The sequence below is a fragment of the Scedosporium apiospermum genome (genome assembly GCF_000732125.1).
Source record: "Scedosporium apiospermum strain IHEM 14462 chromosome Unknown SEQ_SAPIO_0088, whole genome shotgun sequence".
Classification (NCBI taxonomy): domain Eukaryota; kingdom Fungi; phylum Ascomycota; class Sordariomycetes; order Microascales; family Microascaceae; genus Scedosporium; species Scedosporium apiospermum.
The window spans coordinates 1,122,892-1,134,549 of record NW_015971789.1 but is presented as its reverse complement, the minus strand read 5'-3'; the positions used below and the strand labels follow the sequence as shown (position 1 = coordinate 1,134,549).

Genomic DNA, 11,658 nt, shown 5'->3' with positions numbered 1-11,658 from the left:
CCTCGAAGCTCGCATGACAGGTCCATTGGTCTTCGTATTTCGCCAGCCTTGCCTTGTTTGGGTAAACGTCATCGGCTCTCTCCATCCTCAATTGTTTCAGTTAGCTCATTATCTGCGGGACCGTAGTACGCGCTCCGCAGACGGAAATAACTCCAAGAGAATGTACGAAGTACACTTGGCAGTTGGATTTCCTTTCAGCAAAGTCAACACCATAGAGGCTTGTTAACCCGACGACAGAGCCGCCAGATGATGCCGATCTGTCTTCCTTTTCCCCTTGTGCCTTACGGTTTGCGTAGCACATCGACCCGTGATGCGACATCGATATATCCCTCCCAAGAAGGCAACTGCGGGAGCACAATCCACCCATCGACGAATTGATTCTTGCCTCAACCCCACCCTTTCCCACCCTTCACGGTTATCTGCACACGTTCAGGAGAAATCATGCTGGTGGTGTGGACCAGCGCAATAATCCGTCCGAATGCGTTCAAAAGGTGTGGCCGCCCTCTGTTGCGCCTCGTCCCTATCGACCCAATGACAGTGCTGCGAAGGCCTCTCTTGACTTTCGATGGATTGCGCACGGATGAACCAATGCATCTGCGAGGTGGCAAACAGAGCACAGCACTGCGCTGTTACCGATGGCGTATTTACGCTACTTCTGGGTACACGCAAAAAACGGCTCTTGTGAGGTGTCGGGGGCTTTTGTAGTTACCGCGTAATTCGTAGTTATCCGTCTCCCGCGCAACGCTAACCCGGAGACCGTTGAGAGGCGAGCTGTTGCCATGGTCCGGCCTGGTCTGATCGATACAAAAGCAAAACATGCACCGAGGAACATACCGCGCTTTCCGATATCCTCATCGTCCGGCTAAAAGGCAAGCGCCAGATGTGGACGATCAGCAATTTTTTCCCTCATCCTGCGAAGGAACGGACGTCGCAATCCGAATTTTCAGGGCTGCTGGTCCCCTTTCTTTTTTCTCCTTGTTTTCTTACATTTCCCCTTTATTTTCTTTTTTGGCCTCTCCTGCAGGATCCGTTTACGCGAGCGAGTAACATGTGAAGTGACGTCTGTTCGCCTAAACGGACGAGGAAGGTAGCAGATTGCCCGATAATATCTGACAGCCCGTAGAGCACAGGCAATACTACCCACGATTACCGGGATTCATCCCATCTTTTCGAAAGGGTTGTCCAACCTAATATCTAAAGTTCATATCGCTAAAGACGGATCACCCGCCAGCGCCCGCACTGCCCAGAGCTCTCTCTTTTTTAACTTTGATACTGTAGTAAAGAGCCGATCTCCACTGACGAATAATGCTCCGCCCGCGCCGTACACCGCAAGTTTATCACAGTCGTATAGGGCGATATTAGTGCCCACCACCACCCAGTTCCTCGAAATAAACCGTTGACAGTGGGGGTTACTATACACTACGCGTATTTTTCTAAGCAACCGGGTCCATGGGGAATATGCTCTCGGTGATGTGCTCGCCAGAAACCGGCGAACCCGGTCGACGAAGGAATATATGTCGTCAGGACGAGTTCCATGATGCGTCTCGGCTGAAAATCTCCAACGTTGCGTCAACATTTATCCAGAACTCCTACCAACGGGAGCTCGAATACCGTCTCATGTGGTCTCACGGCGATGCAACCCAAGAGGTGATACAGCACATGGAAGTAGTGGAGGTTTGGTGGTGCCTACGCAGTAGAAAGGGGCATCTGACCTGAACCAAGACTCGGCAAATGGTCCTTTGAAGAATCTTTGACGTCCTCTTTTTCCTTGTTATCGAAGTCATTCCATTTTGAGAAAATCTGACTGTCTTATCCAAGTGAGGGAAAGTAGCGGAACCGCCCTTGACGAACTGGGAGTGAAACCGGGATGTGGTCAATGCCTCCATCTCGAGACGGTAATGTCGATCTAAAAATACGAGTAATTAAATACGTACCGTCACCAAATAAACGTCTTGCTTCCCGTGTCTGCTTTGTAGTGTCCACAACTTAATACCGGATCCGCTTTCAATATTTCCGGGTTCATCTGATCTTCGATCAAACGGTAAACGCAGGGAGAGGAAAGAAGGAGAAGAAACCGGAAGAAAGAACCAAATAACCTAGAAGGCCAAGCCTTTACGATGAATGCTGCAGGTGCTGTTACAGAAAAGTGTTGACAATAAAACACTTGTGAGATGGCACCACCGAGATCAGTCTCACACTGCTGCCTAGCAATATGGGGCGGTATAAACTCTCTCGAGCTGAACGCCTTACTTCTTCGTACAAAGTACCCAGCAAACCGGGCTCCTCGACTGGAGTCGTCCCGAGAGTTCGTTTCTGGGCGCTGAAGAGAGACCCAGGGGCAGGGTTGAACCAATGTACGACATCCAAGGAACATCAATTTCCTTTTTTGCGTCATTGTGGAAAGTATTAACAGGCAGTCGCTGAAGAGCACTTGGGATTGTTTGCTTTGTGGTTTCATTAAACAAAAAGAGAGAAAACAAAAGGTGCCTTTCAAATCAAATAGCGCATGCACAGCCCAAATTATTACTACTAATATTGGCGAACTTTATATGATGAGCTTCATGAACGCGACCTGCCGACCATTAGCTGCTCTTGACGATAGCCAGCGGACATTGGCAATTTCCGAATGTCTTGGACGATTGCCTTGACTTGCATAAAATACGACGGCGATTACGATTGCCTACTCTCACCTCTGCAAGTCTAAGCACTAAATAGCTAGACTTTTTAAGTTCCTTGATCGTGGCCCTGGGACTAATAGCAGGAGGAAGAGACGCCGAGGCGAGGTTAAATGGAGCGCTCAAGGGATGAACGCTAGGTGGTCAGCGCCAATGAGGTGCTGGGTAGAACCAGGGTCCACCATGCTTACCTCCTGGAAACGTGGCGATTGACTCGGCTTAATCTTGAGCTTGTTCTGTGTTCTTTTCTTTCCTTTGTTTGGCCTTGTAAACGAAAGATATGGAAGCCGGCCTCTCAAGAACAGAAACGGAAGAACCTACTAAGGTATATTACGCTGTTTCCTAGTGCGAAGTACAAGTAGCAACGATCTTAAAATATTAAAATATTCTGAAATTTAAAAAGGGAAAAAAGAAAGGATCTTGATGGATCCTGATGGGATCTCGCAAAGGCCAGTCTCGAGATTAACACGTCTTGGCATATGTCGGCTGATGCCAGCTGCCAAATACAACCGTCAAGCCTCGGCTGGTGAGCACAAGTCCGTTTCGCGGTCGTCATTCGTCGGCGCATGAAGACGTGCGGTGCAGCTCCCAAGCTCATGACATAAACTCGTAGCTCAGCTTCTCATCGCAACTGATTTGAGGCTGAATGAAACCCAAAGACTTCAACTCTCTTCATCTCAACGGAAACAAGTCGAATCTCCCGTAAGCTTCATTTTAACGTAGCTCGAATCGGGGCCTCAACAGCCCTCAATTTTCTAATAAACAAAACCCCCACACACACATCCATCTCTCGCATCACGCTCAAATCTCAAATGTCCGGCGCATCCTCAAGAAGTGCTGCCAAGAGGCTCCTGAAGGAACTTGAGAGGTGGGCTGCGGAATCGAAGGATGAGACCGGTATCGAGCGCCTTGGGCCGCCGAACGATGAGGATCTCCTCACCTGGGAGGCGGTGATAAATGGCAAGGGCGTAGGAGGTGGCTATGACGGTTCGTAAACCCCTGTGCTGCGAATACTCGCACACGCATATCCTTCTCTCTCATCTCACCTCAGACCTCACACTAACATGACGCAAAACATTTCCCCTTTCAAAAGAGGGTCGCTGGCTTCTTACGATAAAGATCCCTGCGTCTTATCCCATTGAGCCTCCCAAGGTCGAGTTCGTCACGCCCATTGTTCATCCGAACATTGCGCTCGCAACGGGCGAGATATGCCTCGACTTGCTCAAGACGGCATGGACGCCAACGTACACGATCCTCGAGGTCGTCCGCGCTATTCGAATGCTCCTCTCCTGTCCGGAGACCGAGAGCCCTCTCAATGTGGATGTCGCCGCCTTGCTGAGGGGGGGCGATGCTGTCGGCGGGAAGGCGCTTGTGGAGCTCTGGTGTAAAGGGGAGGAAGGCAGGTATGATGGCCCTTAGAGGTTAGCCAGTGGATTGGAAAGGATAGGGGGGAGGTTTTTTGTGTATATGCCGAAGGATTTCATTGCATCTGTTGGCGTCAGGGAAAGCTTTGGAGTACTGTTGCGTCTATATATCCAACCCATGAGAATGGTTCATGGAACACGGTGCACCATGAGACATAGTTAGACGAGCGTCGGTTTTATCAACTCGGGACAACCAGAATGTGGTTCATATTTTTTCTCTCTCTCTTTTTCAACTCACGGAATATCTAGTTTCAAAATGATCTTACAAAGATGAGCTTTGGGGTGTCAAAAAAAACTCAACCCACCATGCTACCATGTCCATAATCTTGCCCCTAGACGCCTTCCTAGGCTCCTCTATCAGAGCGGAAAAGAAAAGGAAACTGAAAACAAAAAACAATGGATCCTTCTATAATCAAAACCAACGCAGTGACCATAACCATTTGCTTCACGAGAACCGGTGCTGCCCTCCCCTATTGTTTGTTGCTGTTTTCGCCACGCCTTCCGGCCACATCCCTCTTTTCATAGCAAACTTCATGACTCCTTATCCGTACATTACGTATCTCAACTTCGCGGAAGCCTTTTTTGCATTTTCTCTTCTTCTCCGGTCACAGTCATCATCCATCCACAAGGCAGGCCAATACGGCATTGTTGCCTAGGACGGCGGGACATCTGGACACCGCTTTTATGCGAAAGCAATTATAGATAAGGAAATTTATCATGGCAAACCCCGTATCGAAAGACAATAGAGAACGCGAGATAAGGGTCGTGTACTCTACGAGCGCTAAAATCGCACGCGTCATAACCGTTACTCGTTGTAATGGTAAACCTGGGTTTGCGTTGTTAGAGCTCGAAGCACGAAACTCGAGGTTGAATAAAAAATTCAAATCTGAGCGCATACCTTGTAGTTTGGTAAACCAGTGGCTTGCCACCCTAACCGCTTCGCCATCTTGGCGAAACCCTCCGTCTCGATTAGGTGGTAGAAAGCAAACGGGGGGAACATAGCACCATCTCGGTGGACGTCGGCCTTGACGAGAAGAGTGGTTCCGCCGACGCCGTCGATGGGCATTTCAGTGTGAATGTCACCTCCGTCGGACACGCGGGCCATCAGAGTCCGATACGTCGCCATCTCGGCATAGCCTTCAAAGAGAACGTCGTCGGGTCCCATCTCCGCCGCGAGTTTCTGGGCGGTTTCACTATCTTGCCAATTGTTGAAGTCATAGCCTCGCTCGTCCAGCTTTCCGGTTTCGGGATTGATGAACCTCTGGAAGCAGTTTGGCGCAATAATGGGCTTATCGTGTAGAGCTAGGTCTTGAATGAGGGTGGGAGGCGTCTCGACAATATCGGCATCGAGCCAGAGAACCCATGACGTCGAGGCTCCTAGGGTGGTAAATAGGAGGGAATTTCTCGCTTTTGCCATGACGGCGCGGCGAGCCTTCTGATGCTCTAGTTTGTGCCTCACGCTCTCATCCTGAGATGAAAGAACAGGATCAAAGTCCTGCCTGAGGATGGTGACGCCTTGGAACCGATCCTTCTCCGGCCCCTTCTGAGTCTTGATGACCTGCTTCTGCAAGGCTGCGGTTGCAGCATTTCCCTCCTTCGTCTTGGGCAGTATAAAACCGAGAGTTATCAGCTCGTGGGGATACGAAAGCTTCATAAGATTGTTCCAGTACTCTTGGTAGAATCTCGTCATGGGTGTCAAAATCAGGATGGACTCGCGATGAGTGACCGGATCGTTCGTGATGGTAACATTATTCAGGTTATAGACGGTAACGGGCGGCGCCTTCGCGGGTATGCCTTTCGATGATCGCTTGGCGGAATTTTGCGTGGATTGGTTGACGGTTTGGGAGGAGGGCGAGAAGAAGAAGAAGAAAAAGATGAAGATGAATGTGGCGGCACCGATGATGAGGGTGATTGAATTCGTCCGCTTCAAACGAACGGCCCCTAGAGGTCGAGCCATACTTTACACCTTCGGTAGCGCAAAGAAATCACCGGGCTGGATCGACGTGTCTCGATGTCGCTGCAGAGGACTCCTTTTGGCTACCTCGACGTAGTAACCACGGTGGCAATCGCAGTCATCGGGAACACGATCTTGGATAGGAGTCGGGTTTGCTGCTGGCACGAGATAGCGAGTAATTTCGCTGGAGGAAAGCACAAGGGTTTCCAAGCCCGGCCGTCGAACTGTGCGATTCGTGAACAATTCCCTGCGTTTGGATGAGCCGGATAATTCACACGTCGTTCGACTATGAAGTATGCAGAGAATGTCGAAAAGCTAATCTGTGATTTTAGAAAAGTGGTGCAGGTAGCTTAAGGGGGTGAATGCCAAGAAAATAGAAAAATAGCACCAAGATCAAGTTCAATGGGATTTCCGGGGCTGGTAGCACAGCAGCACACGGTACATGTACCGAGCAAGGATCGCATCAATTGGACTTGGAATTGATTGAATCCTCGAACCCCGGTAATAATTCAGACTTGCGCTACTCTTACCAAGTACGAGGTACACAACCGGAGGTATTTTTACGCGTACTTCACAGTTCGGTCACTGTCGATCTGTACATTGAACTTTTGCATTCCCCTTGTCTGCTCGAATTAGGCCAGCTCAAGTTTAAGTTAAAGGTACTTATTTCGCCCACACTGTTCACAAGCAGTACGAAGTACAGATCAATTGATGGTATATATGAAGTGAATTGCATCACCATAGGGGTGGATTTTCCCGTATCGACACTGGGTACAAGGGTATCTCCTGGCTGATTGGCTGATTGGCTGTGCTCCTAATATTAGCACCTTCCCAGTCAATCTCGAAACTTGTGAGGATGAAGCCAACTTTTGATCGAGATTGTCGTGTAAACTAGCATGTTAAGATTGTCTTCCCTTCCAGGGAGACAAGACAAGCCATTATTGCCACCTCAAGATGCGCTTAAAAAACTCACGGATCGGGGCGGGCTAGTCCAACGACACCAAGATACTTTAGCGACCGGAGCATGTGTTTCTTAATCAAGTGCCAAAAAGGGTGCGAGATACGAAGTAGTGACTCGTCGACCATCTTTTAGAATGTCAGCTGTTATCAACTGTCAAAACCGAGAGGTGGGGCTCTGCCAAACATGGCTCATACCGTGCCCCATCGAGGTCGCATTGTTTCTGTTGATGCACGACGACGCCCAAACACTTTACACTAGGACAAGCTAGCAACACCCATTGCAACCAGTGAAACCCACCCACTTTCGATCTATTCGTAGCCTGGTCATCATCGTTCGGGCCTGACAGGCGTCTCCGACAGCAAGACACATTCTTCCGAGCCCAAATACGAACTTCCGAACACCTCTACTTCCCCCATTGAGCGCGCCATTAACCATGTCTGATAAACTCGATCGTAGCCTTGACGAGCTTCTAGAGGAAAAGGTAAGTGATGGGCACATCCCTACTGATACTCTCCGAGTGCACATCTCACTAGCGGTCTGCTAACCCTGAGCTTGGGCAGCCCTCGAATAGAAACAGACGGACCGGCGGCGGTAACAGGCCAGGTCGAAGACAAGATCGAGACCGTCAGGATTCGTATCCTCGCGACGGCGTTAGAAAGGTACGATTCGAATACATCGATGCTCTACGCTTTGCACCCATATTCCAACTACTTCCGGAGCCATGAAACCTCCCACTTCTTCTTCGAGCTGCTCTCCACCTTTCCAATGATCTCGTATGCTCAAGTTATGAGTCGATTCGGAATACGGGTCTCCTCGAATGTGATGAACGGCATCCTGGGTTGAGGAAGGAGGCACTTCTCCAGCTAACAGAACCCCCCGCACTCGCTACGTAGTCATATAATCGCGACGAGCCTAGGAATATCGATAGGTTAGTTGATATTTACCATCAGATTTTAGTTCCCAGGCTGCTGTTGCTCTAACATTTTCCAGCGAATGGGTTCATGACAAGTTTGAAGAACAAGGTAGCCTACGATCCCCACTACGAATCTCGAATCCACCGACAGCACACGGCGGCTGACTTCGTTTAGACTATCGTCACGCACCCGCTCCTCGCCGCCGACGCGAACCGGCGAATACCGCATCAAGGTAAAGCGAGGCCCATGAGAGTTCCCGTTTCTTCCGTTCACGCACCGTCTAACTAGTGGGATATCGTAGCGATTCACAAGGTGGTGCAAAGCTCCGTGTTGAGAACATCCACTATGACCTAAGTGAAGGCGAGCTCGAGGTACGGCCCAATTTGCGCGGATTCTAGATATTTCGTTTCCGTCTGCTCACAGTGCTGTAGGATCTCTTTAGCAAGATAGGGCCAGTCGCTAGGTTTAATCTTTGCTACGATCGAGCAGGGCGTTCGGAAGGTGTCGCGTTCGTCACGTATCAATACCGAGATGATGCTGTCACAGCGATCCGAGAATACGATGGCGCGAATGCTAATGGTAGGTCGACATTTTGGGCTGGGAATGTCCGAATCCTATTTATTACATCGTACTGACTCGAATTCTCTGACAAGGTCAACCGATCCGTCTGACACTGTTACCAAGCGATGCCGGCCGGAGTAGGCGCAACCCTTTCGATACCGCCGTGATGCCTAGTCGTCCTCTTGCCGAAAGAATCACTGCGCCGGGAGACCGAGATCGGTCCCTTTCTCCAATTCGTCGTCTCGAGGAGGAAGCGGCGAGGAAAGGCATCGACAGATACGTTCCCGGGGGAAGCGGTAGCCGTTCCAGGAGTCCTATGCGCCCGCGACGAGGTGGTGGCCGTAGACCCGGAGCACGACGTGATGCCCCCCGAGACCAAGATACCCGTGGCGGCCAGAGATCGGGTGGTCGTCCTAGGAAAACCCAGGAGGAGCTAGATGCCGAGATGGACGATTACTTCAACGCTGGGCAAGCTGCTCAGTCATCCGCGGCAACTGCTCATTCTGAACATATTGATGATATCGACATGATTGAGTGAACAGGCTCCAGGACAAACAGACCGTGGTGGTGGGGAAGTAAGAAACACAGGGGTATAACAGGGCGGATAGAAGGCAGTTTAGGGGCACTGGTCGGCCATAAATGTTATGATAGCGTTAAACGATACACTCTTCCACATGTAAAAATACAACAACAGTTCCTCAGTGATTTGTTGATTGATGCTTTCATGCCATTGATCAGTGGTCCATCTATATATTCAGTTGGTTGATTGTACATATGAAAGAGCTTGTCAAAGAACTCTGCCTCAAGCTACACCACCTATTACAACTTGGCAGCAAAGAAAAATATATGTTACAAAGTCACGTATGAGTATGGGCTGTCCACTTTTGTCCGCACCCTTGGCTGACTGACACTCTCTTGATCTGAGCCAGCCCTGCTCGGCTCACCTTTCTCTGAAACGAACATGTGTTTCCTCGACAGGGCTCCAAAATGGCCCCAAACCCAGGAGGCGGCATCTCCTCCTACATCTACCGGGGCCTGGACACCATCGTGCAGGGACGACGATGTTCCGACGACTATAGATCCGGGGAACGAGGCCGGGTTTATAGAGGTTGCGAAGTCTCCGACATTCGGGGCCGTTACGAACTGGACGTAGGAGCCGGGCGAGACCACACCGCGCTGGAGGATAGCAGGTCCCGAATCGTCGGCGGAGTTGAGGATCATGTTGAGGTCGTCCTCGCTCGAGTCTGAGGAGGCCCACTCTGCGTCGAGGGAGAGTCGTCCTCGACGTTTATCCCAGCCACCGCCACCGCTTGCTGAGAAAAAGGGAAAAGGTTAGCAATAATGTAGGCAATCAAACATAAGAGGCGTCCTCGGGAGAAGGGATGTTTCTCACTGATTCGATAGAGTCGGAAACCGGACATTAGTAGCTCTGCGGCGGCTTTGGCGTTCTTGTAGCCGACAGTGGCTTCCTCCTCGGGCCCGTCGAATTTAGCCTTTTCAAAACTCTTCATCGTCTCTAGCAGAAAGGGTGTTAACGAGGCCGCGGGGGTTGATATCAAAGCCCATATATCGACTGGCATGCCGGAGGTGTTGAGGTTGTCTGCGGCGAAGCGGCTGTCATATACTTCCTGAACCTTGGCCTCGAGTTCGGTCGACGCTGGAACGGGTGATCCATCAACCTCTATCACGCTAAGGATATTTCCTAGACATCCAAGGATCTTGCGCGGGGGCGTAACGGGTATAAGCGGAACTGATAGTCTGGGAGTTGTCGTCGTCAAGGGTGTGGGGAGCACAATCTCATGCTCATTTTTTTCGGCCACGCTGGATAGCGTCAGGGCTCCTTCGCCTTGGGCAGTCCAGCTTGATGCTAAAAGGGTTGACTCGAGGCCATTCTGGAAGATGGTGTTTGCGAGAGGTAATGTCACGGAGAGGTTTTTCGTTTTGGGAGCAGCGCCAGGGAGGGTAAAGGCGAGACTCCCGCGTTGCGGGATACCTCGACCCCTGTAGAGGACTGGCTGGGAGCTGAAGGCCGGGAGCATCTCCTCTACTGACCCTTGCATGACTGAGAACCCAGCCGCCGGTGCCCCGAACGGACTTGATGGAGGCAGGTCGTCGACCACGGCGGCAAGCACTTGGATGTCACGCTGAGTGAAAGAGGACAGGAGAGAGGCCATGAAGGGCTCGTTCATCAGCCACCGCGCAAAAGTCGGCGTAGCGAGAACCACCGCGGAATCGGCCTCGTAAGAGAGTGCGGGCACGTGGATCTTTTGCTCTCTGAGGTGCCGTAGCTGCTCGAGCACCGTTTCCTAGTACCTGTTTAGCCCTCGCCGTCGAGAATATCTTACGCTACGGGGTAACGCACCGTGCTCGAGTTCGGGGGAACTCTCAGGGTGAATTTAGATGGGTCATCGGACACGGATATTGTCGACAATGATCTTAATTGTGTCCTAAGCGTTGATGAGATATGACGGTTGCAGATGCTGCTTCTGAGAGCTCGACTAATTATTCGCGACGACATGATGAAGGGATCGAGGAATCTCTCATCCGGGAGGGAATCAATGCGAGAAATCTATACATAAAATAAAACCTCCTTATACACCAATTCGTTTGTTTGAAGAAGAAGGAAAAAATCAAATGAAAGATCACACGAAGAAACGAGCCAGAAATGATATGAGCGATGAGCTTCGTTCAACAGTCTCGCCAATTGTATAGACAATTCGCACTGTACGTGCACTGATGCACCATGCCGGAAGCATTGTCAGAGCCAAAGGGCCCCCTGCTTGAGGAGGGCGCCTCAAGAAGAATGCTGGAGAGCTGTTCCGACTTCCGGAACGTCCGGGGACGATTGGAAAAGACTGTCAATATTTTGTAGAATTATTATTATTTATGAACAGAAACGGGCGATGCCGGGTGGAGGCCCGTTGCTCCGTTGTAGGGCATGGTTGTTGTAAGGTATGGAGCTCGCCAATGCACGGAAAATAGGCCGCTATATACATGGATGGTTTCTTGGAGACTAATACAATCATTGCGAATCAAAATAGGATGATCTATGTCGCAGAAATAGCTGTAGGAGTGACGGGACGTAATGAGGAATAATGCCAACCAGAGGATAATCTGTTGCGTATGCTTTTCTAGCCACCCACCCCCTCTTAAAACCTGATGGAAACAC

At 50.4% G+C, this 11,658-nt stretch overlaps 4 protein-coding genes across 4 annotated transcripts; 2 read left to right on the top strand and 2 right to left on the bottom strand.

Moving 5' to 3' along the window:
• Window positions 1-3,487: 3,487 nt before the first annotated feature.
• On the top strand, window positions 3,488-4,094 carry SAPIO_CDS3304 (uncharacterized protein; the record flags this gene model as incomplete). The annotated part of the gene is made up of 2 exons (XM_016786123.1): window positions 3,488-3,662; window positions 3,769-4,094. The coding sequence occupies 2 exons, from the start codon at window positions 3,488-3,490 to the stop codon at window positions 4,092-4,094; spliced, it is 501 nt and encodes a 166-aa protein (XP_016644129.1).
• An 810-nt stretch (window positions 4,095-4,904) lies between these two features.
• On the bottom strand, window positions 4,905-6,056 carry SAPIO_CDS3303 (Mannan polymerase complex subunit MNN9; the record flags this gene model as incomplete). Its single annotated transcript, XM_016786122.1, has 2 exons — window positions 4,905-4,925; window positions 4,998-6,056. The coding sequence occupies 2 exons, from the start codon at window positions 6,054-6,056 to the stop codon at window positions 4,905-4,907; spliced, it is 1,080 nt and encodes a 359-aa protein (XP_016644128.1).
• A 1,391-nt stretch (window positions 6,057-7,447) lies between these two features.
• Window positions 7,448-9,027, top strand: SAPIO_CDS3302 (uncharacterized protein; the record flags this gene model as incomplete). Its single annotated transcript, XM_016786121.1, has 8 exons — window positions 7,448-7,495; window positions 7,548-7,673; window positions 7,908-7,942; window positions 8,005-8,036; window positions 8,103-8,160; window positions 8,230-8,299; window positions 8,360-8,507; window positions 8,582-9,027. 8 exons carry the CDS (start codon window positions 7,448-7,450, stop codon window positions 9,025-9,027), a joined length of 963 nt encoding a protein of 320 aa, XP_016644127.1.
• A 311-nt stretch (window positions 9,028-9,338) lies between these two features.
• Window positions 9,339-11,007, bottom strand: SAPIO_CDS3301 (uncharacterized protein; the record flags this gene model as incomplete). Its single annotated transcript, XM_016786120.1, has 3 exons — window positions 9,339-9,802; window positions 9,883-10,795; window positions 10,852-11,007. The coding sequence occupies 3 exons, from the start codon at window positions 11,005-11,007 to the stop codon at window positions 9,339-9,341; spliced, it is 1,533 nt and encodes a 510-aa protein (XP_016644126.1).
• Window positions 11,008-11,658: the final 651 nt, after the last annotated feature.